The following is a 26,655-nucleotide window of genomic DNA, read 5'->3' on the forward strand; positions in this document are numbered from 1 at the left end:
GAAGGGACAGATTCTGCTCCCCACCTTACCCATATTGAGTAGGCCCTTCGGTGAGCAATTAGTAAAAGGGGAGGGATCAGAACCTGGCTCTAAGTTATTTGTCCATTATCCTGCAATGAGGGGTAGAGCTGGAAATAGAACCCAGGAGTCCTGACTTATAATCTCCAGCTCTAACCACTAGGTAAAAGTGCTTCTTTTATTCATGACTTGCACAAATTGGCATGAAATATGTATTAATAAGTGATGCATAAAATTGACCCCATTGTAGATTCAGAGTTCTTTAGCTCAAAGCTCTGGAATTCTCTAAAAAGTTCTTTTCCCTACTAAAAAGACAATACATTTATAGTAAAGCCAAAGTCTAGAAAAGCCAACGTGATTTAAAGTTGGAGTCGGTAAAAGTACAAAAAGATCTCAAGGCAAGTGAATTATTTCTTACGGAACATGATTCATCATCAACATCTCAAATATGTCTCCACTCTAGCACATGTTGCTGAAATGAGTTCATTTGAACATGCTTTAAATTAGGAAAGATGTTTTCCATGGAACATCACCATCCCATAAATCATAATGCTAAACTCTCGCACGGTACTGACTGGAACAGTCTAACAAACTGACAGTTCTGTGTATTATTGTGAAGAAACTTTGCTGCAGAAAGTCAATTTAGAATAGTCCTTTAATTGGAACCAATGATTTTTTCTCTCATCTTGGAAAAAAGGAAATGTAAATCAACCTAATTGATTCTGTAAAGGTGATGAGCACTCTTGATCACCATTAATTTCAGATCAGATTCTGGTCCTGCTGAAGTCAATGGAGTTCTGTACCGGGGTGGTAACATTTTTTTAAGAAACAAAAATTACTGCAAAATGCCTTAGCTTGAGGAGCTGGGCCCAGATCCTCCCACGTATTTCGGCACCTAAGTCCCATGGGAGGTAGGCACTTAAATACCTTGGAGGATCTGGGCCTTTGGGTTTAGTGCACAAGAATTTAATCTCAGGCCCACTTGGTAAATTAGGTCACAAGTGATCACACCCAGATCATAAACAAGAGCCTGATTTTCAAGGGGAAAATAATTGCTAATTAAGAACTAGGAGGAAAGATGGTCTTGTGGGTAAAGCACTGGACTGTGACTGTGGAAATGTGGGTTCTGTACCCAACTCTATAACACACTTTCTGTGAGTCCTTGGGCAAGTCTTTTAATCTTTCTGTGCCTCAGCTCCCCAGCTGCCCATGCTCTGTCCTGCCTAATTTGACTCTTCAGGATATAGCCTGACTTTTACTCTGTATTTGTCTTGTATCCAGCCCAACAGATCCCTGATGTTCATTGGGGCCTGTAGGACTAGAATACAAATAAATAATCGATCGCATCCTCACTATGCAGCTCATGTGTTTTGAAGCCAATGGAAATACCCCACAGATGCATTAGATAGTCTGTGGTTCTCAATTTCATTTTCCCCACATTGATGTAATGCTTATTACCCTTCTGATTTAGAGACTATGTCTTAGATTTGGTGGGAGCGCAGTATTTGCACGGTGGGTGATTCAGATAAATCTTTTTGGATATAGCTGTGCTGCACATTTTGGAATTCCCAGCCCAATTTTTTGAACCACTGGGCAGAAGCCATGAAGAAAAAATCCAACTCCTTACACAGATATATATTGCTCTCACATATCTTTTAAACATATTCCATGCACTACTATGAACTGAAACAATGAAATAAGAACTATACATTGCCACTACTTCATTTTCAACTATACAGTTATTTCAGGTCAGATTTCTTAAAGCACATGCAAAGCACTCATCCTCATCAAGGACAAAGACAATGAAAAGTTTGAAGTTTAAAAACTAACCTATTTGACCTAGTTATACAAGAACAAAAAGTCATTGGGTACAATTTTCAAAAGCTCCGTAATCATTTTCAAGAGTAATGCAGGTATTTAGGAGCCCCAGACATTCATTTTTTGAAAAGGAGCGACTCAGATGCTTTAAAAAATGACTCATCTACCCGCCCCTCCCCCCCAAAAAACCCCAGGTACATAATAAACACTTTCCTTGTGAAAATACATTTTCTTCAAAATCTTCTGATTCTTGCTCTGTTTATCATTCTTTATAGTATACAGAATGATTTAAGGCTATGTTTGCCATCTAAGTAAAAAAGGTGTTCAGTAGCTCAGAATTTCACAGGCTAACCAAAGCCAAGAGGCGGAAAAAGGTGAATTTGAAATCAGAGTTTACTTCTTCAGGGATTCACTGTGAAAGAGTCTCCCTTTTGTTCTCAGAAATGTGTCTTCTTAAATTCTACTCTCCCTTTTTATCCCCTCACAGGTGCAAATGTTTCTATGCTCCCCCTATCATCTCCGTCTGAGATTATCGCAGATCAGAAGGCGAAAAAAACGCAGTCGTGATAACATGTTTTCCGAGCTCATGCAGTCCTCCCGCACTGATAGGGTACAGCTGAATGCATGGAGGCATTCAGTGACAGAGGCCAGGAAAGCATTAAGTGAGTGTGATGAGAAAAGGCAGGAGGCAATGCACCCAGCCACTCCACTCCGGAGGATGGCCCAAGCAACAGAAGGCTGTCATTTAAACAGTTTTGATTTATAGTGTGGCTACAATAAGCAATGTGGCCTTGTCCTCCCCTCCCCGCCCCCAGCTACCTTGACAGTTCTCATTTTTTTTAAATTAATAATGAAAGAATGCATGGTTTCAAAACAATAGTGACTCTATTTCCTTTGCCAGCTGTGATCAAAAGGGAAAGGGAGGTTGTCTTACAAGGAATTAAAATCAAGAAAGGGGGCGGGTTTGCATCAAGGAGAAACACACACAACTGTCACACTGTAGCCTGGCCAGTCATGAAACTGGTTTTCAAAGCCTCTCTGATGCGCAGCACACCTAGCTGTGCTCTTCTAATTGCCCTGGTGTCTGGCTGCTCAAAATCGGCCGCCAGGCGATTTGCCTCAACCTCCCATCCCGCCATAAATGTCTCCCCCTTACTCTCAGATATTATGGAGCACACAGCAAGCAGCAATAACAATGGCAATATTGGTTGCGCTGAGGTCTAACTTAGTCAGCAAACAGCGTCAGCAAGCTTTTAAATGTCCAAAGCCACATTCTACCACCATTCTGCACTTGCTCAGCCTATAGTTGAACTGCTTCTTACTACTGTCCAGGCTGCCTGTGTACGACTTCATGAGCCATGGGAGCAAGGGGTAGGCTGGGTCCCCAAGGATAACTATTGGCATTTCAACATATCCAACGATAATTTTCTGGTCTGGGAAGTAAGTCCCTTCTTGAAGCTGCTTGAACAGCCTGGAATTCCTAAAGATGTGAGTGTCATGCACCTTTCCCGGCCATCCCATGTTGATGTCGGTGATATGTCCCTTGTGATCCACCAGTGCTTGCAGCACTGTTGAGAAGTACCCCTTGCGGTTTACTACTGGTTGGCAAGGTGGTCTGGTGCCAAGATAGGGATATGCGTTCCGTCTATTGTCCCACCACAGTTACGGAACCCCATTGCAGCAAAGCCATCCACTATGACCTGCACATTTCCCAGAGTCACTACCTTGTTAGCAGAAGGTCAGTGATTGCATTGGCTACTTGGATCACAGCAGCCCCCACGGTAGATTTGCCCACTCCAAGTTGATTCCCAACTGACCGGTAGCAGTCAGGCGTTGCAAGCTTCCACAGGGCTATCGCCACTTGCTTCTCAACTGTCAGGGCAGCTCTCATCTTGGTATTCCCGCACTTCAGGGCGGGGGAAAGCAACTCACAAAGTTCCAGGAAAGTGGCCTTACGCATGCGAAAGTTTTGCAGCCACTGGGAATCATCCCATACCTGCAATACTATGCGGTCCCACCGGTCTGTGCTTGTTTGCCGGGCCCAGAATCGGCGTTCCACTTTATCAACCTGCCCCATTGCCGCCATAATGTCCCAATTGCCACATCCTGTGCTTTCAGGAATGTCTGTGTCCATGTCCTCCTCACAATCGTCCTCATACTGGCGGCTCGTAGCCAGGTTCTGCACATACTGCAAGATAATGTGCAAGGTGTTTACGATGCTGGCAACAGCAGCGGTGAGCTGAGTGGGCTCCATGCTTGCCATGCACTGGTGTCTGCACAGGCAACCCAGGAAAAAGAAACGAAATGATTGTCTGCCATTGCTTTCATGGAGGTAAGGAGGGAGGGAGAGGAGACTGACGAAATGTACCCAAAACCACCTGCGACAATGTTTTTGCCCCATCGGGCACTGGGTGCTTAACCTAGAATTCCAAGTGGAGACTGCGGGGATTGTGGGATAGCTACCCACAATGCACCGCTCTGTGAGTAGATGCTAGCCACGGTATTGAGTACGCACGCTGCCAACTTAATGCGCTGTATAAAATTGCTTTCTAAAGATCGACTTCTATAAAATCGACCTAATTCGTAGTGTAGACATACCCTAAGCTTCAACACATCCCTTCAAGTTTGAATCAGACAGCAGCTCTTTAAAGTTAAGTGCTTCAAGGGAATGTCCCACACCCCAGCAGCTGCTTGACCCTGCCCTCAGAACCAGTTTGCAGTACTAACAAGTAAGAGTTTGAAGGTATGTTGGTGTGAGAGGAGAAGAAAAAGAAGAGAGTAAGGAGTTCAGCGTTTGGCTGATGACTCCCAAGATCTTTCTGTACAAGGGTAGCCAGAGAAAGGCAGCCAGTGCACATGGACCAGGAGGGTTCCCCATGAGACATTTGAGGTTAATATCTAGATACATCAGACTGCCTCAACTCCAACATTTTTCCCAAAGCACAGCTGAAAATAGCTATGTCAACAGAAAAAGTGATACATATTTTTAAAGAAAAACTACCCTCACCCAGGCTCCCAGTTTGGAGTGTATGCATCAGACTTTTAATGCGCAATTAATTCTCTTAAAACAACCAGCACTTATTTATCAGGAGAAAAACTCAACCACTGACACCCCCTCATTTTCTCTGAGGGAAAGAAATGGCTGATTAAACATTTCAGCAGTAAATGTATATATTCAGATCATAACAGACTTCATTAAGCTTCTATTTCTGCTTTGTATATCACCAAACAACCAAAAATGTATTCTCTAAATCAGAGCTTGAAAGAGAGACAGCCAACATGAAATCTAGTCAATTTTTAACAAATGACTTGAAAGTCTATTTATAAACACAATAGTCCCATTGTACTAGGTGCTGGTTCCCTCCACCATTGCCCTGTGAAAAGACTCAAACACAGAGAAACGGTGATGCTGACTATACACAAAATGTTGCCAAATGCACAAGGTAAATCAACTGAAAAGATTCACCTCTTCCAGTTACAGCCATCCTAGGTGTTGCTTATAAGAAAAAATAGGTAAAACAATTCAGATAGAAGTGCTATTTTTTAAATTGACAATGTCCATTTAACTGCAGAACATAAGCTGTATTCCATTCTACCTCCAGCTGCAACAGAGCTGCCAACTATGCTGGTTCTGTGTAAAGTTATTTTTCAAACTAAGCAGATGTTCCTAGGAAAAATATCCAGGGAGCAGATGTGTACAGTAAAAAGGTGCCATTTTCATTTTTTTTTTAAATCGTGGCCACAATGGAGCTTTTTAATGCATGAATTGGATCAACTTTGCTTCTTGCATTTTAATACTAGAAAGGATAACAGAAAACTAAGCCACTGAATCAGTGGTGAAGTAATATTTTACATTTTATATAGTGCATTTCGTCCTGCAGGAACATAAAGTGCTTTACAAACTGGATACCTACGCATTGTTAAAGGTGCCAAATATTCAACAACTGAAGACCATTTAGAAATATGGCCTCAAACTCCTTAACTTTTTATTGTGTCTGGCTGTTGTAGGATTTCCAAACAGTGGGTCATGTTACACAGCACATGGGGCTGAAAAACAGTGTTAGGGATGGAATTTCAGCCTAAAAATCTGCAAATCCTGGCTTTTGTGGTTTAGTTGAGACACAAACAAAACAATAAAGCAGGGGTCGGCAACCTTTCAGAAGTGGTGAGCCGGGTCTTCATTTACTCTAATTTAAGGTTTCGCGTGCCATTTTAACATTTTTAGAAGGTCTCTTTCTATAAGTCTTTAATATATAACTAAACTTTTGTTGTATGTAAAGTAAATAAGGTTTTTAAAATGTTTACGAAGCTTCAATTAAATTAAAATGCAGAGCCCCCGGACCAGTGGCCAGGACCTGGGCAGTGTGAGTGCCACTGAAAATCAGCTTGCGTGCCACCTTTGGCACCCGTGCCATAGGTTGCCTACCCCTGCAATAAAGCCTATTTTAAAAGTAATGCTGAAGAACTAACATGCATCCAGGGGCAGATTCTCATCTCCATTTCTATAACTGTTCCTCTAGAAGTATGGGGAGGGTCACTGAGAAGGTAGATACTAAATAAGTACACATACATAATTATAAAATTTCAGAGATTAATCTGATTTTTATTTCTATTTGTATAGGATAAGCTCATGTAGCTACAAAGCTCACGGAACAAGGATCCTTTGGCAGCTTAAAAGTAGTCAGTACAAGAGATCACTCTTCTATACACAAAAAGGGCTACAGTGTTTCAAAGATCCATAAAGGGAAGAATATAAACTTATAAATTCCTACAAAGACACTGAACTAGCTATAAAACCACATCTTAAGGATTTTCTTTCCCTAACGTATTTACTTACTCACTTTTGGCTTAACTGTATTATATATCTTGTAATATTGCCTAGAGTTAAGTATTTTTGTTGTTGCGATGACAACATCATTTTGTTAGGTCAGACCTAAGCAACAGCTGGCTTCCCCACTGCCACATTTTGCTAACTAACTGCTCTTAACTCAAACCTTGACTTTTTAATGTGCGCTCATTAGGAACTATGGCTAATCTCCTGCTTCCAAAACCATCATTATTGCCAAAAGGCAGATAACATGAGCAAAATCAACAAGTATTCTTTCCTTAATGCCAAGTGAAATAAGTTTGTCTCAATATGGCTTTTAAAAGTGCATATAAAATTCCCCGTTCTATGTATGTACTGACATTACCTGTTTAGATAGTTTAGCCCTGACTGGTTCCTCTTGTCTTACCATAAAAAAAAGGGAAAAATGCAAAAACGAATGAAATTGCCTAGGGAATACAAATATGCTTCAAATACAGTAGTTTAACAGGATACCATTTAAAAACCACGTATAACAAAAAGACTGAAATATCTGTCCTTAAAATTTCAAAACCCCTGACCATCACTTTGAAAATATGCAACTAATTTTTAAGTAAGAGATTGTGAGCAACATTAGTGCTATAGAAACAACAGGGCGAAATGGCTAGATATAGCATGGGCAGGCAACCAGGCAAAAACTCTACATAAAGGCACCTTAAATCCCTCCTGACCTGCAACAACTGCTATTCCATTCTAAGATCTCTCAAGTAGAGATTGCAAATCATGTTATCGTATATGGAGGTTTGAAATGAATACTAATGGTGAGCAGGAAACCACTGAACACTTTCACTCGTGACCTAAATCAGGATTTGAACTCAGGTATCCAGAGATAAAAGGACGGTATTTCAATCCAATGCGTCACTCGGCCTCCTTTTGTATACGCATCTCAAATGTGACAGTGAGCACAAAAGAGAATAAAATCCTTCTGATAGCTGAAGAACATTGTACAGACGGTGATATCCTCTGAAGTAACAGAAAAGTTCTCCCACATATATTCTGAGTTTTGTTCAAATTGACTTAAAAAAAAAAGTTTAGTGTGTTGACTGGGTTGCCACCTTCATTGAAACTAGATTTAAAGATTGCAGAATTGAGCTCTTCCAACCTTGCATCCATGTAGCTCTGACTGCAAGACTGGGGTTTAGGAACACAAGATTACAGAGAATGGAATTCCATGGCTAGAGGCAGAACACCACTTCATCACACACCACCTGCTGGATGCTCCTTGTGGCAAGGCAGTGAATCAGGCTGAACTCATGATATAGATGAAAACAGAATTTTTAACAGCTGGGGGCTTATCCAGTCAGACCACATCCTTAACTGCTACATCAGGGAAACACTCAATATTTAAGACATCAGATAGGGAGTTCATATTGGATTTCAATTAGCCAATCAGAGGAAGGAAGATAATTAAATGTCATGCATAAAAAGGCAACTTCAGTCTCTCTTCTAGCATGTAGAATTTCACTTACCTTTAAGAATATGAAAATTTACATAAGCTGCATAAATTACAATTCTCCATATCACATACAGGTTGTTTCCCAAGAAATAGTATTTAGACAATTAAAGTATTTATTGCAAACCAGTCTCTCTTTCAACATTTACATGAAGGCCATTAAAAGTAAATGCATATCCACTGAATTAAACAGAAACAGGTTTAGTTAAAACAAAAAAAGGATGCTGAAAAAGATAAAACACTCCAGATACAAGGGGACAATTAAAAAGCTGTCAACGACCTTGGAAAAGCATTTGGAAATTCATGGCAGGAGACAATTTTCAGCCATTTTTTGGGGGAGGGGGGGAGGAGGTACACCACAGAGGGGAAGTCACCGTGACCCTTTGAGTCTTTCAGCAATGGAGCACATAAAACTGTACTACTTGATGTATTTTTCCATGAACTTTTTGTGAAATTCAGATCGCAGAGTATCATTTACAAATCTTTTGTCCTTTTTCATTTCATCTATTCCCTTGGCACAATTCTTGAAGACAACATCGTCATCCCATCTGAAAGAAAAACAAAATATTGAGCTGTACAGTTAAAATTTACTACATGAAATTAAGGCAGAGCAACTTAAATACTTGTTTAAATAGTTCTTTGTAGATTTCAGAAGATCACTTTCTTTTTAGAAAAAACTGTTCTTAACACACACATCTGAACTTATTTTAAAAAACCAAAATACAACTATTGTGTGTGTTTTTCATACAAACTATATCCTAAAGTTGTTTGCAGTTTTGTAGCCATACTGGTCCCAGGATATTACAGAGACAAAGTGGACGAGGTAATATCTTTTATTGAACCAACTTTTGTTCATGAAACAAACAAGCTTTTGAACTCCTAAAGAGCTGTGTAGCTCAAAAGCTTGTCTCTTTCACCAACAGCAGTTGGTACAATAAAATATATTACTTCACCCAGGGGTACCATTTGGGGCGAAGAGGGGCACTCCCCCCCACCCCCCAGTTTCCTACAGGTGGATGTACTGTCAGGTGGAGCTCTTAACTGCAGCACAGCATGAGTTCTGCAGAGGAAAGGTGCTGCTCAAAGCCTCTGCCTCTGGGTCGGTCAGTATTTTGTTTACAGAGGCAGGGTGATTAAGATAAGAAAGGGCTAGTAACTAAATTAAGGATCTGGAAGTCATTAATGAGTCTGTAAAACAGGAATCCCTCTGCAGGGAGTGGAGGGTATTGAAGAGAGAAGGCAGGGGACTCGAAATACTGCCAAGCCCTCTGAGCCCAAAATAACATTCGGAAAAGAGAGTGATGTGAGGGGCATAGGTGACAAGAAGGGGCCAAAAACAAAGGAAGGGATAGCAGTGGTATAGAGAAGTTCCCACTCTACTTGTAGTACTTATGCAGCCCCATCACCATAGTATTTGAGCGCCTCACAACTCCTAACCTATTTCTCCTCACAGCCCCTTGGTGAGGCAGAGCAGTGCTGTTCTCCCCATTGTACAGATGGGCCGCACAGGCACACACAGACTAAAGGCCAGATTTTCGAAAGTGTTTAGACACCTAGTGGGATTTTCAAAAGCACCTAGATGATGAGGTGGTTTGTAAACTCCACTAGATGTATAGCTCCATCTTTGGGTGCCTAAAAACCTTTGGAACTCTGCCCCTAAGGCACTGGCCTGAGGTCATACAGAAAGCCCAAGGAGGAAGTAGAACCCCCGTCTCTCAGGGCTAGCTCCTTATCCACTGGCCCACCCTCTCTCTCTGCTGCATGCTGAAAAAAGAGGGGACTCTGATAGCTGGGAGCAAATTCAAGACCAGTTCTATGAGACTCCAGCAAACAGTCTCAGTCAGTTGGGAAAGATGTCATGGTTGACAACATGAAAAGCAGCACAGAGGTCAGGAACAATGGAGAAAGAGAGAATGAGAGTCAGACGAAAGGAAATCACTTAATCTCCAACGGATGGAAGGTTCTGCCCCAGGCTGGGTTGTTAAGCAATGACTGCTGTGCCATTTTACATTTTAACTGAAAATCATTTTGTTTTGTCATTTTTGGTTTTTGAGTTTGAGAAAAGGAAGGAATGAGAAAGTGTCACTCGAGTATCAGATGTGTTTATGCCTCAAATTCTTAGGGTTTCAGATGTATCCAGGCCAATTCCACAAGAAGAGAAATTACATCCAGAGCCCATAAAGTTGACGATTATGGTCATGATTTGTATTATTCATTGGGCACAATCTGTGCGCTCAGCACTGGTTAGAATATGCCAGAAAATGTAGTCCCTAAGCTAATGCATATAAGATGTGTAGTCCTGGATAAGATGGCTCAGATATTTAAGTATTAAGTGTATAGTCATTGAGCACATAACAATATTTATGAGTGGAGGTGCTGATCGCAATAGAAGTTTTACTTGATTAAGGATCAGAAGATTTAACCCTTCAACTTCCTTTCAAGAGGAGGAGTGCTCAGAGCTCCTATGCCTGTTTATTTTCCTTTCCTGCTTGCAGTGGCCTTGATATACCTCAGAAGCATAGGTGCCGACTCCATGGGTGCTCCGGGGCTGGAGCACTCACAGGGAAAAATTGGTGGGTGCTCTGTGCCACTAGCAGCTTCCCGCCCCAGCTCACCTCTGCCTCTGCTCCCTCCCCTGAGCGCGCTGCGTGCCTGCTTTTCCCCCCTCGCTCCCAGCACTTGCCACCACAAAACAGCTGTTTCACGCAGCAAGCGCTGGGAGGGAGGGGGGAGGAATGGGAATGTGGCATGCTCAGGGGAGGAGGGGGGGAAGAGGCGGGGTGGGGATTTGGGGAAGGGGTACAATAGGGGCGGGGGGGTCAGATACCTTTGGGGAAGGGGCTGGAATGGGTGTGGGGTAGGGGTGGAATTGGGGTGGGGGCGGAGGGGGAGGGTCTCAAGCACACACCGGCGTGGGGAAAAGTTGGTGCCTAGGCTCAGAAGTATCAGTTTTTTTCTCAACTTTAAAATGTGGAATTTTCTTGGTGTTTGATTTTAAATATTCTCCTGTGAGAACTGCAACTCAATCATTGTAGTGTTGTGTTTAACAGCCTTGAGGAAAGTACACGGGCGGCTCTAGCCATTTCGCACCCCCCAAGCACGACGGCACGCCGCGGGGGGCACTCTGCTGGTCGCGCGGCTCCGGTGGACATCCCGCAGACGTGCCTGCGGATGCTCCATCGAAGCCGCGGGACCAGCGGACCCTCCGCAGACACACCTGCGGGAAGTCCACCGGAGCCGCCTGCCGCCCTCCCGGCAACCGGCAGAGCGCCCCCCCGCGGCATGCCGCCCCAAGCACGCGCTTGGTGTGCTGGGGCCTGGAGCCGCCCCTGGGAAAGTAACTAGTCTACCTTCAAACAGAAGTGAAAGCAGTGTTGCCAACAATCATGATTTTGTCTTGAGTCTCATGATAATTATTGTTTTCCTTAAAGCCCGAGGCCCTGGAGTCAAGGGGATAGGTGATGATTTCAGCCTTCATTCTTAAACAAAAATGAAGTTTCTAGCCTTCATAGCTGTGGAGAAACCTTCAAAAATGTGACCCCAGTGCACCTTAAAGGCTCAAAAAGCAGAAGACAAATAAAAAGAAAACCAAATCTATTATTTTTACATAATCTCATGATTTTTGCTGAGCGAGTCATGATTTTTGAACATTTGGGGTTGGCAATACTGTGAAAGTGACCTGAAAGTGTCAGTTTCACTCCTATTTAAAGTCAGTTTTTAGTCTATTATTTGTAGTGGGGTAACACCCGGAGAGCCCCAGGCAGATGCAGTATAAACTCACAGGGCCTTGCCCTAGTAGGATGTTTCCAAAAGTTAAATGATCTATTCCAAGCTTGGTGAACTGCAAAAAAGTGATAGAAAGTAATATAGATTTTTCTACAAATTGTTTTAATTGTTGTATTCAAGAGTTAGTAACAAAGAATATACACTAAAATTCAGTGTCCCTTAAGACAAGTGACTTGACACAAGATGTCAGAACATGTTAATATTAGAGCTGAGTGGTTCTAGTATTTAATTTTTGTTCTTTATAAAGGAATTAGATGCAGTGTTCCTGCCAGCCAATTTCTAAGTTATCTGCAAAAAAAATCAAACAAACAAAAAAAACCCCACTTAGAATCTTCAGGTGCCTACGTAACCCCTGGAATCATGGTTAAAGTTGCCCCCCTCCCCCATTAACAACAATGGCGCCCCGACCTCACCCACACTCTCTCTCTTATACCCTTAAGTCTTTATTGTGTTAAGTAACAGTAAAAAATGAAAATATTATTATTAAATCCTATTTATTAGGGAATGCTTAAGGACTAAAAAAAATAGGAATTGTCAAGGCTGAATCTTCACTCTGTCATTCTGAGTGCAGAAGGTGGGGGGCCCTCAAGGATTTTAAAAATTAATACTTGCCACTCCAGGCTTGTATTACACTCCCAAGGTTACAGCTTCTCTCTGACCTTGGCTTGGTAAATGCTGCCCTCATCCAAATGCAAAAAAACCCCCTTTGATCCCAGGAAGGAGCAGTTGGGAATTCCTCCCTGTGGAGTATCCTCAAGCCCTTTCGCGCCCGCCCCCCCCCCTTCCGAGGAAGAGCTGAAAAAGAAAACAAAGGAGATTAGCTGTGGCTATCAGCTAATCAAACAACATGCACAACCCTCTTAGGACACCAAAAATCCAATCCTGTTCTTAAAAAAGGTAAATGTTATTAAAACAAAAAGAAAGAAAATACATCTGGAACTTAGACATTTGCTGGATTTTAAAAGAGCAATTCCAAAAATTGAGCACCCAAACTAGCTTCTTGTGGGTTCAGCTTAAAGGTTACAAGCAAAGGAAAGCATCTGGGATTAGCACAGAAGAGATCTACAAGCCAAAATAAAGAATAAACCTGATCAATTTATCTAAACGTTCCCTATCTTCTAGGTATGGGAGATAAATGTTCATATCTGGTTCAAACCTTACCCAGCATTCTGCTTATAGCATTGCTGCTCTGCCCCTGCTTCTCTGGAGAACAGCAGACAAAGGGAAAGTTTCCCATTGGCCTTCCCATTGGTTCTTTTGGTCAGGTGCCCACTCCTTTTCTTTCACCTGTGGGCTTGTTAACCCTTTACAGGTAAGCAAGCAGAGAACAGCTACCAAGAAGGATTTTACAGCTAACTGGCTGGCTGGGCGTCTATCAAAGGGAGCTACACCCCCCTTCATTTATCACAGGGCTCCACTGTTCTAGGCATTGTACAAAGAGCAGCAGTCAATCCCTGCCTCAAAAAGCTTACAAACGAAATAGACAAGCCAGTCATAGGATGGACGCAGGATGAGACACAAGCAGAGTGAACAATGTGATGGGAAACAGCATGTTAGTTCTACAATTTTTTTTTAAAAAGATGTGTTTAATGAAGAGGGGATCAGCTAGATGAAAGAAAACTGAAGGGACAGGAGACAAGACACAGAAGAAGAGGGTAAGAAAGATGTGGAGTGAAACTGAAGTGAAGAGACCAAAGGAAGGCGAGGGCTGGAGCAAACAGCCAATCAGCACAGGAAAGAGAAAGTCCAGTCAAAACTGTAGAAAGTTCTCTGAATGTTCAGAGGTCCCTACTTTTGAGTGAAGCTCATAAACCCCTCATCTATTCCCTATTTTAGTTAAATGGAATACTACCTGGAATATTTATATAGAAATATACATATAATAGAAACCATACTATAATCAATAGTAAACGAACCATAAAAAAGTGCCAGCACAAAAAATTTCACTAGTCACTCACATTAACAATCCAAAGTAGATAAATGTGTTTAGAAAAGCGTAACAATGAGTCTGCCTATGAACTCTCACCACATTGCCTCTTGCAATCATATTGTGCTATGGATGGTAACGCAAGACAATTAAATTGTCAAAGCAATTCTCTTTGCCCAAAAAGAACCAGAGTGGTCTACTTGGAAAAAACACAAAACTACCATCCTCATTTTACAATGCCTTAATTTCACATCATACTGTTGACTCGAGGCTTGAGTGGAGAAATAAAATCAATGGCAGTGATACCAGTTTAGCTGCTTTACAGACTGCTGGAGCTCCAGGAAGGGACAAATGTATATTGAGCATAGTACCTTCTCTTCACTTTGAAGTTTGCCTGAGGCTGCACTGGGCCTGTAAGATTTAGTAAAGGGTTGCCACTCAGGATGTTTTCCATTCGAATCCTCTCTTCTTCAGCCTTTTGCTCTTGCTCCTGACAATGAGAAATAGATGCACATATTTATTAGTTTTTGGCCATCTTTTCAAGCTCATTTACAAAGGAAGACTGATCATTTTGCTGATAACTCCCACACAGACAGCTTCAACTTCTAGCTCAGTCATCCCTTCCAGCTGATTTAAAACAGTTGTCTGTGTGGAAAAACAGAGGAAAGGGTGAGGCAGAAACTCTGAAAAGCTTAACATTGTTAATCTACTGTCATCTAGCAAAGCTGAACCCTGCATTCCTAGCCTTTGATGTTCTAAAGTTTGCAATTAGCACACCGTAAATACTGGCACATGTTATAGGTAATGTATTTTTGTATTAATAAGCAAACTACCTGATTTTCTTCATTTTAAATTCTATTTAACCTCACATGAGAAAACGTTCCACAATATTCATTAAAGTGGAAGGTGTTATATGTTGTTGAAAACAAGCTATTGTCTTCTACCTTGAGTGATCTCTCAGCATTTTACCATCACTGCGTCTTACTATTTCCTTCTGCGATACTGTACAACACTGAATAATCTCATGATACCCAAATTTTAAGAGTTTCACTGTCCAGGGTCTCCCCTCACCCTGCTCCCCAACAGCACACTGTAAACTTCTGATTAAAACAGCGAGAAACCGTATCTAGCATAAAACTGGTTTCACTAACCATTTTGAGGAGCTATCTTAATATCCAGTCACTTAATCTATTCCAGACTTCAAGTTATGTGTGACATTCTGTCTGTATCAACAATTTTTTCCAGAAGCTTTCAAACATGTTACCAGGTTCACTCTTTGATGTAAACATGGGGGGACGGAGGGGGGAAGAGAGACTGCTTTCTTACTTAGATGACTGAATATAAGCATATCCTTCTACATGCTAAAGTATGGTCTGGAATCAGTCCAGTTAAAAAAAAATATTGCATTCAATGCTATAGAACTACTACCTGGACTAAAACCAGGGCTACTATGATATATGGATCATAACTGGTGTTTCTTTTGAAACTGCAAAAAATTCATGAATCAGGGCACTATGGAGACCCAGAACAGGAAATGCTTTTCTTGATAGTAGAATTTAAGATTTTCAGCACTATAAACTATACTGATGCTAACCAGAGTTTGCAAGCTTTAAGCACTCAATCACCGTGAAAGAGTACATTAATAAGTCCTACCTACTTTACTTTTTCACTTTTGTGGATTGAACAGATAAATGGAATATTTCTATAAAAGAGGCCCAAGAGGCCTTAATAAGTACAATAGTAAGTCATTCTTATAAACATCAGGCAGATCTAATGTAGAATTTGCAAGATTTCTATAAATTTTACTATGCACTTAAGGTACACCAGCCTGTTTCATGCAGAGAATAGGGTGGGTGGGTGAAAGCTTTTGGGACACTGTGAAGTTATCAGCAAATACAATTTATAGACCAGCTCACTGGTCAAAACTTTACCTCTTTAGTTCAGAATATACAAAAAAAAATGATTTTTCTTAGGGCTTGGCTACACTTGCGAGTTAGAGTGCATTATGAGTCAGGGTGCCTGGGGTGATTTAATGTATCCACACTGGCAAGGCATGTAGAGCTCCCAGACTCTGCAGCTGGAGCGCTCCACCTCCTTGAGAAGCATAAATGCTTGCTGCACCCTGGCTGGAGCGCCGCGGCACCAGTGTGGACGCCCTGGTCTATTAATGCCCTCTGATTGGCCTCCAGAAGTGTCCCACAAGGCCTGTTCTAGCCACTCTGGTCATCTCTTTGAACTCTACTGCTCTTCCCTCAGGTGACCAACTGTCAGACCTGCCCTTTAAATTCTCTGGGAATTTTGAAAATCCCCTTCTTGTGTGTCCAGCAAGGTGTGGAGTGCTCTCAGCACATCTTTCCAGGTGACCATGCCTCTATGCGCCAGGTGATCCCCAATATGGAGCAATCGCGAGGTGCTGGACCTCATCAGTGTTTGGGGAGAGGAAGCTGTCCAGTCCCAGCTGTGCTCCAGCTGTAGGAATTAGGATACCTTCGGGCAGATATAAAAGGACATGATGGAAAGGGGCCATGACTGGGACGCACTGCAGTGCAGGATTAAAGCGAAGGAGCGGTGGAATGCCTAGGGCAAAGCCCGCGAGGTAAACCACCACTCTGGTGCTGCCCCCGCGATCTGCCGTTTCTACAAAGAGCTGGATGCAATACTTGGGGGTGACCCCACCTCCACTCCAAAGACCACCATGGACACTTCAGAGCCCAGTTCAACAAGGCAGGAGGAGGAAAAGCACAAGCAAGGGTGCTGAGGAGGAGAGGGACAGCCTGGCATCCCTAGATGCATGCAACTGTTCTCAAGCCAGGAGGAAGGCAGCCAGTCACAGTGGACGGTGCTTGGGGAAGAACAAACACCAGAGGAGGTGCCCGGTAAGCAGCTTTTATTTTGGGAAGGAAGTTGTTCGGTGGGGGCTCGTGGGGCGAGGAGCGTTAGGACTGTATGCATGCCTACATGCAGAATAGGATGTTGATGTGCTTTCTCACATCGCGGTAATCGGCCTCAGTGATCTCTTCAAAAGTCTCATGCAGAAACTGGGCAATGTGCTTGCGGAGGTTCCTTGGCAGAGCTACTGTGCTCCTTGTCCCAGTAAGGCTAACACGTCCGCACCACTGTGCTGTGCTGGGCGGGAGGACCATTGCTGCACACCAGCAAGCTGCATATGGGCCAGGGCGGAAGCGCATTGTAGTAGAAGATCCTCCCTTGCTTCCCAGGTCACCCTCAGCAGTGAGGTATCTTCCAGGACGAACTCATCCTGTGGAAAATGCGGGGACAGTGTTGAGTATAGGGGCCCCCTGCAGCTGTTGGATCTCCCCAGGGCACAGAACCCCAGAGGACAGTATGGCCATGAAACAATCAGTCCCCCTTGCACCTGTGCCTACTCACCATTTTGGGGTTCCTGTGGGTTATGTGCGCTCGTTTTGGGATGGGCAATTACTGCCATTGTTTACACTGCTTATCTTTAAGTACAGCCGAATCATTGCTCTGTCTGGTATGAACAATGCTGCCTCTGTTAAGAGTTGCATTTTGGCTTTACAGATGCAACCTTGAGATCCCAGCCGTCCTTGTTATCAATGGCCGAAAGACTCCAAAGAATCAGGAAGCGGCCACAAAGAAGCAAAGAGGACATGCTGCATGAATTCATGCAGCAGTCCCTTAATGAAAATCAAAAAGTGCAGGAGTGGCGGGAGAGCGAAAGGAGGGTCTGTCATCAGAATGTGGATCGCCGGCACCAAAGCACGGAGCAGCGGCTAAGCATCATGGAGTGCCAAGCGGACTCGATACAGGCGCTCGTAGCAATGCAGGTGGAGCACTTCCGTACCCCTCTGCCCCGCAACCCTTGTCCCAAAACTCTTTCCCTTGTGTCCCCATGTCACCGCCAACCCCGTTTCCCCAATGCCTGGGTTCTTATTGCCACCAGCTGCCTCCAACGGCTGTGACTTCACCACCCAGCCCTGCAAACTACGACCCTTATTCACTTCACTCAACCCCCACCACCATGCAGTATAGCCATCCTGAAGTGCAGTATTCATTGCATGGCACTCCAGACAGGAAGGCTGAGTATGATAACAGGCCATACGCAAATCTGTGATTGTCCCGTTCCCCACCTCACTCCACCCCCTTCCCTCAGCCCACACAGCACAGATGTGTCATGACCTTTCTGTTTCCCAAGCAGTTGTGCTTCTTTTCAATAAATGAATTTTTTGGCTTTGAAAACATTCTTTATTATTGCATTAAGTAAAAGATACTGTAGCCCAGGAAAGCAAGACACTGCAAGTCAGTGCATCATATGTCGCAAACACAGATTCCTACTAGCACTAGAACCACTGCATTTCACTCCCATGCAGGGCACCAAACATTACTGATGGCTTTCAGCCTCAAATTGCTCCCTCAAGGCATCCCTAATCCTTGCAGCCCCACGCTGGGCCCCTCTAATAGTCCTGCTCTCTGGCTGTTCAAATTCAGCCTCCAAGTGTTGAACCTCCGAGCTCCATGCCTGAGTGAATCTTTCACCCTTCCCTTCACAAATGTTATGGAGGGTACAGCATGCGGCTATAACCGTGGGAATGCTGTCATTGGCCAGGTCCAGCTTCCCATACAGACAGCACCAGCGGCCCTTAAAATGGCCAAAAGCACACTCCATAGTCATTCTGCACCGACTCAGCCTGTTGTTGAACCGCTCCTTGCTGCTGTGAAGGCTCCCTGTGTAGGGTTTCGTAAGCCATGGCATTAAAGGGTAAGCGGGGTCTCCAAGAATCACAATGGGCATTTCGACTCCCCCTACGGTGATCTTCTGGTCTGGGAAGAAAGTTCCAGCTTGCAGCTTCCTGAACAGCCCTGTGTTCTGATAGATGCGCCTTTCCTGACCACCCTGCGTTAATGTAAATGAAACGCCCATGGTGATCCACAAGCACCTGGAGAACCATAGAGAAATACCCCTTCCAATTTACGTATTCGGAGGCTAGGTGGGCTGGTGCCAGAATTAGAATAGGCATCCCATCTATCGCCCCTCCGCAGTTAGGGAAATCCATTTGTGCAAAGCCAGCCACAATGTCATTCACATTACCCAGAGTCATAGAATATCAGGGTTAGAAGGGACCTCAGGAGGTCATCTAGTCCAACCCCCTGCTCAAAGCAGAACCATTTCCCAACTAAATCATCCCAGCCAGGGCTTTGTCAAGCCTGACCTTAAAAACCTCTAAGGAAGGAGATTCCACCACCTCCCTAGGTAACCCATTCCAGTGCTTCACCACCCTCCTAGTGAAAAAGGTTTTCCTAATATCCAACCTAAACCTCCCTCACTGCAAATTGAGACCATTATTTCTTGTTCTGTCATCTGCTATCACTGAGAACAGTTTAGATTCATCCTCTTTGGAACCCTCCTTCAGGTAGTTGAAAGCAGCTATCAAATCCCCCTTCATTCTTCTCTTCTGCAGACTAAACAATCCCAGTTCCCTCAGCCTCTCCTCATAAGTCATGTGCTCCAGCCCCCTAATCATTTTTGTTGCCCTCCGCTGGACTCTTTCCAATTTTTCCACATCCTTCTTGTACTGTGGGTCCCAAAACTGGACACAGTACTCCAGATGAGGCCTCACCAATGTCAAATAGAGGGGAATGATCAAGTCCCTTGATCTGCTGGCAATGCCCCTACTGATACAGCTCAAAATGCCATTAGCCTTCTTGGCAACAAGGGTACACTCTCGTCTCATATCCAGGTTCTCGTCCACTGTGACCCCTAGGTCCTTTTCTGCAGAACTGCTGCCTAGCCATTCGGTCCCTAGTCTGTAGCAGTGCATGGGATTCTTCCATCCTAAGTGCAGGACTCTGCACTTGTCCTTGTTGAACCTCATCAGATTTCTTTTGGCCCAATCCTCTAATTTGTCTAGGTCCCTCTGTATCCTATCCCTACCTTCCAGCGTATCTATCACTCCTCCCAGTTTAGTGTCATCTGCAAACTTGTTGAGAGTGCAGTCCACACCATCCTCCAGACCCTTAATGAAGATATTGAACAAAACCGGCCCCAGGACCGACCCTTGGGGCACTCCACTTGACAGAGGCTGCCAACTAGACATGGAGCCACTGATCACCACCCATTGAGACCGACGATTTAGCCAGCTTTCTATCCACCTTATAGTCCATTCATCCAGCCCATACTTCTTGAACTTGCTGGCAAGAATACTGTGGGAGACCGTATCAAAAACTTTGCTGAAGTCCAGGAGTAACACCATCCACTGCTTTCCCCTCATTCACAGAGCCAGTTATCTCATCATAGAAGGCAATTAGGTTAGTCAGGCATGACTTGCCCTTGGTGAATCCATGCTGACTGTTCCTAATCACTTTCCTCTCCTCTAAGTGCTTCAGAATTGATTCCTTGAGGACCTGCTCCATGATTTTTCCAAGGACTGAGGTGAGGCTGACTGGCCTGTAGTTCCCCGGATCCTCCTCCTTTCCTTTTTAAAAGATGGGCACTACATTAGCCTTTTCCCAGTCATCCGGGATCTCCCCCCATCGCCATGAGTTTTCAAAGATAATGGCCAATGGCTCTGCAGTCACATCTGCCAACTCCTTTAGCACCCTTGGATGCAGCACATCCAGCCCCGTAGACTTGGTGCTCATCCAGCTTTTCTAAATAGTCCTGAACCATTTATTTCTCCACAGAGGGCTGGTCATCTCCTTCCCATACTGTGCTGCCCAGTGCAGTAGTCTAGGAGCTGTCCTTGTTCGTGAAGACAGAGGCAAAAAAAGCATTGTGCACATTAGCTTTTTCCACATCCTCTGTCACTAGGTTGCCTCCCTCATTCAGTAAGGGGCCCACCCTTTCCTTTACTTTCTTCTTGTTGCTAACACACCTGAAGAAACCCTTCTTGTTACTCTTAACATCTCTTGCTAGTTGCAACTCCAAGTGTGATTTGGCCTTCCTGATTTCATTCCTGCATATCTGAGCAATATTTTTATACTCCTCCCTGGTCATTTGTCCAATCTTCCACTTCTTATAAGCTTCTTTTTTGCATTCAAGATCAGCAAGGATTTCACTGTTAAGGAAAGCCGGTCATCTGCCATGTTTAGTATTCTTTCTACACATCGAGATGGTTTGTTCCTGCAACCTCAGTAAGGATTCTTTAAAATACAGCCAGATCTCCTGGACTCCTTTCCCCTTATTCTCCAAGGGGATCCTGCCCATCGGTTCCCTGAGGGAGTCAAAGTCTGCTTTTCTGAAGTCCAGGGTCAATATTCTGCTGCTCTTCTTTCTTCCTTGTGTCAGGATCCTGAACTTAACCACCTCATGGTCACTGCCTCCCAGGTTCCCATTCACTTTTGCTTCCCCTACTAATTCTTCCTGGTTTGTAAGCAGCAGGTCAAGAAGAGCTCTGCCCCTAGTTGGTTCCTCAAGCACTTGCACCAGGAAATTGTTCCCTACATTTTCCAAAAACTTCCTGGATTGTCTGCACTGCTGTATTGTACTCCCAGCAAAATCACATTACCTGTTGCCGAGTCACTGATAAGTCAGAAGAAAGTGATCTTGAATGCTTATGGATCTCTGTCCTAACAGATAAACCATAAGATGGGATATCAGTTGGTGTCTTCTACAAACCACCAAATCACAATAGGGAACAGGATGACTGCCCCCTTGCGTACCTATCTATAATATGTACTGGGGGAAAAACTTTGATCATGACTGACTTCAATTTGAGTGAGATATGATGAAGGTCCCATGCTACCAGCACTAAAATATCTTTGGAATTTCGACACATTATAGGTGACAATTTCCTAACTCAAATAGTGTTGCAGCCAACCTGAGGGAATTTGTAATTAGACCTTGTCATAACAGATAAAAAGGAACTGATCACAGAACTAAATCTTAATAGTGGTTTAAGTACAAGTGATGATATGACCACATTTATAATGTGCAAGCAGAATAAAGTACACATGAGTAATAGATATACTTGGTGCTTCAAAAGGGCCTATTTGACAGTGCTGAAAATAATTATGAGCTAAATATGAGCTCACAATATGACCTGGAAGGAAAAAATTAATTAGAAAATGTAAATGATAATTGGGAATCATTTAAGAACATCTTACTAGATGTCAAAAAACCCACAAACCCAGAGTTGAAGAAAGCTGTGCAGGTTTAGAGGGGAAGTGAAGGCAGCTATAAAAAACAAAATAGTGTATAACAAATAGAAGAAAGGTTAACCTAACAGTAATAAATATAAATCAGAAGTTAGGAACTGTAGAAAATTGCTAAGGGAAGCAAAAGGACACAAAGGGAAGTCCATAGCCAGCAGAGCCAAGAACAATAAGGAGCTTTTAAAAATATATTAGGAACAAAAAGAATCCTGACAATGGTAGACTACTAAATGGAAATGGTAAAGTTATCAATAATAATGGAGAAACAGAAGAAGTGTACAATAAGTATTTCTGTTCTGTTTTTTTGGGGGGAGGGAATAAAGGATATAGTCTCATCATATGGTGATGATACTCTTTCCATTCCACTTGGATCTCTGGAAGATGTCAAACAGACGATAAAGTTAGACATTTTTAAATAAGCAGGTCCAGATAACTTGCATCCAAGAGTTTTAAAAGAGCGGGCTGAGGAGCTCGCTGGACTATTATTGTCAATTTTTAATAAAGTCTTGGAGCACTGAGAAAGGTCAGGGAGAAAGTTAATCTTGTGCCAATTTTAAAAAAGGGCAAAAGGGATGACCCAGGTAATTATAAGCTTGTCAGCATGACATCAATCCTGGTCAAGATAATGGAACAGTTGATACAGGACTCGCTTAATAAAGAATTAATGAAGGATAATATAATTAATGCAAATCAACATGGGTTTATGGACAATAGATCCTGTCAAACTATTTTTTTGATGAAATTACAAGTTTGATGGATAAACATAATGGCATGGACACAATATACTTAGACTTCTGCACCACATGACATTTTGACTAAAAAAACCTAGAACGATATAAAATTATTGATATAGAATGATAACACATGGCACACATTACATGTATTAAAAACTGGCTAACTGATAGGTATAACTATAAATGGGGAATTGTCACTGAGAGGGTTTCCAGTGGGGTTTTGTAGGGTTCTTGGCCCTACTCTATTTAACATCTTTATCAATGACCTGGAAGAAAATGAAATCAACACTGATGAAGTTTGCAAATGAGACAAAAATTGGGAGAGTTGTAAATAGACAAGAGGCCAGGTCACTGATTCAGAGTGAATTGGATTGCTTGGTAAAATGGGTGCAAACGTACAATATACATTTTAGTTAAATGTAAATATATACATCTAGGAACAAAGAAACGCAGGCCATCCTTACAGGATGTGGGACTTTATCCTTGGAAGCAGTAACTCTGAAAAAGATCTGGCACTTGTGGTGAATAATCCGCTGAACATGAGTTCCCAATGTGACGCTGTGGCCAAAGGAGCTAATGTGACATGCATCCGACGAAGTGGGTATTCACCCACGAAAGCTCATGCTCCAAAACTTCTGTTAGTCTATAAGGTGCCACAGGACTCTCTGCTGCTAATGTGATCCTGGGATGCTGTGATAGGGTGTGCACTCCCACACATGCCCCGAAGAGTTTAATGTGGGCCTGAGAGGCCAGTTATGGTATCTGGCTGCAACTGGAGGAGAGTCAGGGTTGATAAACTCTAACTGATGATGAAGCCAAGCTGGGCAGGGGCAGGTTGGGCTGTTATATAATGAGGAAGTGGACAGCAAGAGGAGGCTGAAGGCAAATAGTCTGCAGCCACTGGAAGCAGAGAAGTGGGGAGAAAACCCAAGAGGGAGGATGAGTGCTGGTATCTCAGCCCTGGAAGAAGCGTCAACCCCAGATGAATTGTGGGGAAAGAACCTGAGACGGCTGAGTAGGAAGAAGCCCAGGGAAACAGTAGCAAGGAGTAGGACTGAGCAGACCATGGCTGCGTGTTATAGGGTGCACCCACAGACCTAGTTTAGCCTTTTATTCTGTTCAGCAGTAACACAAGGAACCTACAGGCCTGCATCCTGTAAGACATTAGCTTAAGCAAGTTAGCATAAGTATAGCTAAGCATAGTAGGCCTGTGTCCCTCTGCATAGATAAATAGCACAACAGTTACCTGTAGATTTTGGGGAACTAAGAATAGCCTGCTAAATAGAAGGAGTTGGTATGTAACAGTACCAGCAATTGGAGGAACACTGAACTGATACTAGCTTTGGATATTTTAGGATACAGTTATTGGCAGTTATCTAACCACAAACTTGCTTGAGCAATAGCTGACATATACGCAAATAAGTTAAATGGCATTAATATGTTAACCTATAGCAGTGGTTCTCAATCAGGGGTACGTGTACCCCTGGGGGTATGCAGAGGTCTTCCAGAGGGTACATCAACTTATCTAGATATTTGCCAGTTTTACAACAGGCTACATATTTAAACAATATTTATATTCCAATTGATTTATTTTATAATTGTATAGTAAAAATGAAAAAGTAACCAATTTTTCAGTAATAGTGTGCTGTGACACTTTTTTAATATTTTTATGTCTGATTTTGTAATCAAGTAGTTTTTAAGTGAGGTGAAACTTGGGGGTACGCAAGACAAATCAGACTCCTGAAAAGGGGTACAGTCATCTGGAAAAGTTGAGTCATTGACCTATAGGATAAGTTAGATTTGGACATGGAAGGCTGGGCATCAGAATTAATATTCATGATAGTGCTCAGGTCCTATAATAGGGCTAACCATGAAATAGAGTGGGTTGCCTTTCTATCATTTGACCCTTAAGCTCTATTGTTATTTACCACCAATCTCTGGGCATTGGGGAACCTAGACCATCGGACTCATTCAGCATGCCAGAGGCAGGGCTGGTCCTTTGTCTCTCACCACCAGGTCCTCAAGGAAGGGTGTGAGTATACAAGTCTAACAGCACGTGCCAGGAATGATACCACAGATATCCCCAAAGCTATATTCCTATCTGTTTATGTGGTTTGGAGCTTTTCTGTCTTTATTACATGTTCTAATAAAAATCACCATGTCTCTGCTTTCCCCTCAGCGTGAGCATCCTTGCCATACACTGCGAGGTTCCCTACAAGACACTGAACTCATCGGTATTAGGTCTGTGGACCTGATTCTGGGACAAGAATCCCATTACTCCACCTCATTAACCAGGAACAAGTGGCCATCAATATGATTATTATTATTAGCCATTAAAAAGGATCAGGCAACAAGGGTCCCTGGGCTGGAACCAAGTGTAAAGGGTGGATCTAGGTTCCCCTACCACCTACTGAGAAGTGGCACAGGATTGTTGGAGACACCAACTGGACAGCTGGTCCGGAAGGACTGAGTTACCCAGAAGGGGAAAAGCTGTACAGCGGGCCAAGCCATGAAGAGGAAGCACTGCAATTCTTAGAGAACAAGAGGGGCTGAAGCAAAAGTGAGCGAGGGAAGAAAGCATTAGACTGGGCAGAGTTAGTCCCCAGATGCAGCCACAAGAGGGGTGCACCCAGCAGTGAATGGAACCCCAAGACAGGTGCATAAACAGGGGAATCTTGAGTAAGAGTAGAGACATTGTTTTACCTCTGTATTTGACACTGGCGCAATCACTGCTAGAATACTGCATCCAGTTGTGGTGCCCACAATTCAAGAAATTGGAGAGGGTCCAGAGAAGACTCATAAGAATGATTAAAGGATTAGAAAATACATATACCTTATTGCAACAGACTCAAAGAGCTCAATTCATTTTAGCTTAACAAAAGGGTGAGTTGACTCAAGTTTCTGCATGGGGAACAATATATAATAATGGGCTTTTCAATCGAGCAGAGAAAGATAGAATACAATCCCATGGCTGGAAGTTGAAGCTAGACAAATTCAGACTAGAAACGGGGTAAATTTGACAGAGAGGATAATTACCCATAGGCACAATTTACCAAATATTGTGGAATCAATCACGGATGATTTTAAAATCAAGATTTGGATATTTTTCTAAAAACTATGCTCTAGGAATTATTTTGGGGAAGTTTTATGGCCTATGTTATGTGTGTGATGTAGAGGCTCATTGATGGTTCACTAGTCATTGTGAGCAATTCATCAGGCCTGACATGCTCACTACTGTACTTAACACATTGTCATAATCTGCATCTGAAAGGTATCATGTAAAATTTCACTGGAAAACTATCAGTAACTCACTGATTAATATTCTAGCATGATGTATGTACGGCGGGTGTACACAATTATGAATATCAGCTAGACTTATCTCTTATAATGTAGTAGGCAAGAAAGCTTAAGTACAGTCTGCCTTAGCCAATGTGTTTGTCTGACCAGCCCAGATGTCAGGCAGAGACAATGAAGGCACATTTACATAATTAAATGAAGCCATCAACTGAGCAAGTTGGGGAGATGGACTCTGGACTATAAAAACAGAGGGTCTAAACCTCAAATGATAAGTAACTGAATCAACCGATTGTATACAATATTACCGTATTATAAAAGTATCAAGTAAGTAAGGTCTTTTATAAAAGCTAATGACAATGGTGATTAATATCATTGTAAAATGTAGTATTAACACTACACAAGGAATTATGAATACTCACTGATATTATGCTTTAAAATCTGTGACCAAACAAAGGGAGAGAAACAGGGGAAATGGAACAACAATTACATACACATTGACAGGAAAAAAAGAAATCCCACAGGAACAACAAGAAGGGAATGGAAAGTCCACAGAGACACAAGGGGAGGATGGCATAGGGAGTGTGATAAATGACACAATCCACTGGCCTAAGATGAGAAATCCAAG

At 42.9% G+C, this 26,655-nt stretch overlaps 1 protein-coding gene across 2 annotated transcripts in view; it reads right to left on the reverse strand.

Annotated features, from left to right (window-relative positions):
- Positions 1–8,246: 8,246 nt before the first annotated feature.
- CWC15 (CWC15 spliceosome associated protein homolog) overlaps positions 8,247–26,655 on the reverse strand; it is a 63,785-nt gene continuing 45,376 nt past the window's right edge. For both annotated transcript variants that reach the window (XM_039501237.1, XM_039501227.1), the window contains 2 exons: positions 14,238–14,356; positions 8,247–8,701 (listed from right to left, as the gene is read on the reverse strand). In XM_039501237.1, coding sequence (XP_039357171.1) covers positions 8,572–8,701; positions 14,238–14,356 — 249 coding nt within the window. In that variant the 3' untranslated portion in view covers positions 8,247–8,571. The remainder of the gene's footprint in view (positions 8,702–14,237; positions 14,357–26,655) is intronic.

Source organism: Mauremys reevesii, linkage group 1, assembly GCF_016161935.1.
Source record: "Mauremys reevesii isolate NIE-2019 linkage group 1, ASM1616193v1, whole genome shotgun sequence".
Lineage (NCBI taxonomy): Eukaryota > Metazoa > Chordata > Testudines > Geoemydidae > Mauremys > Mauremys reevesii.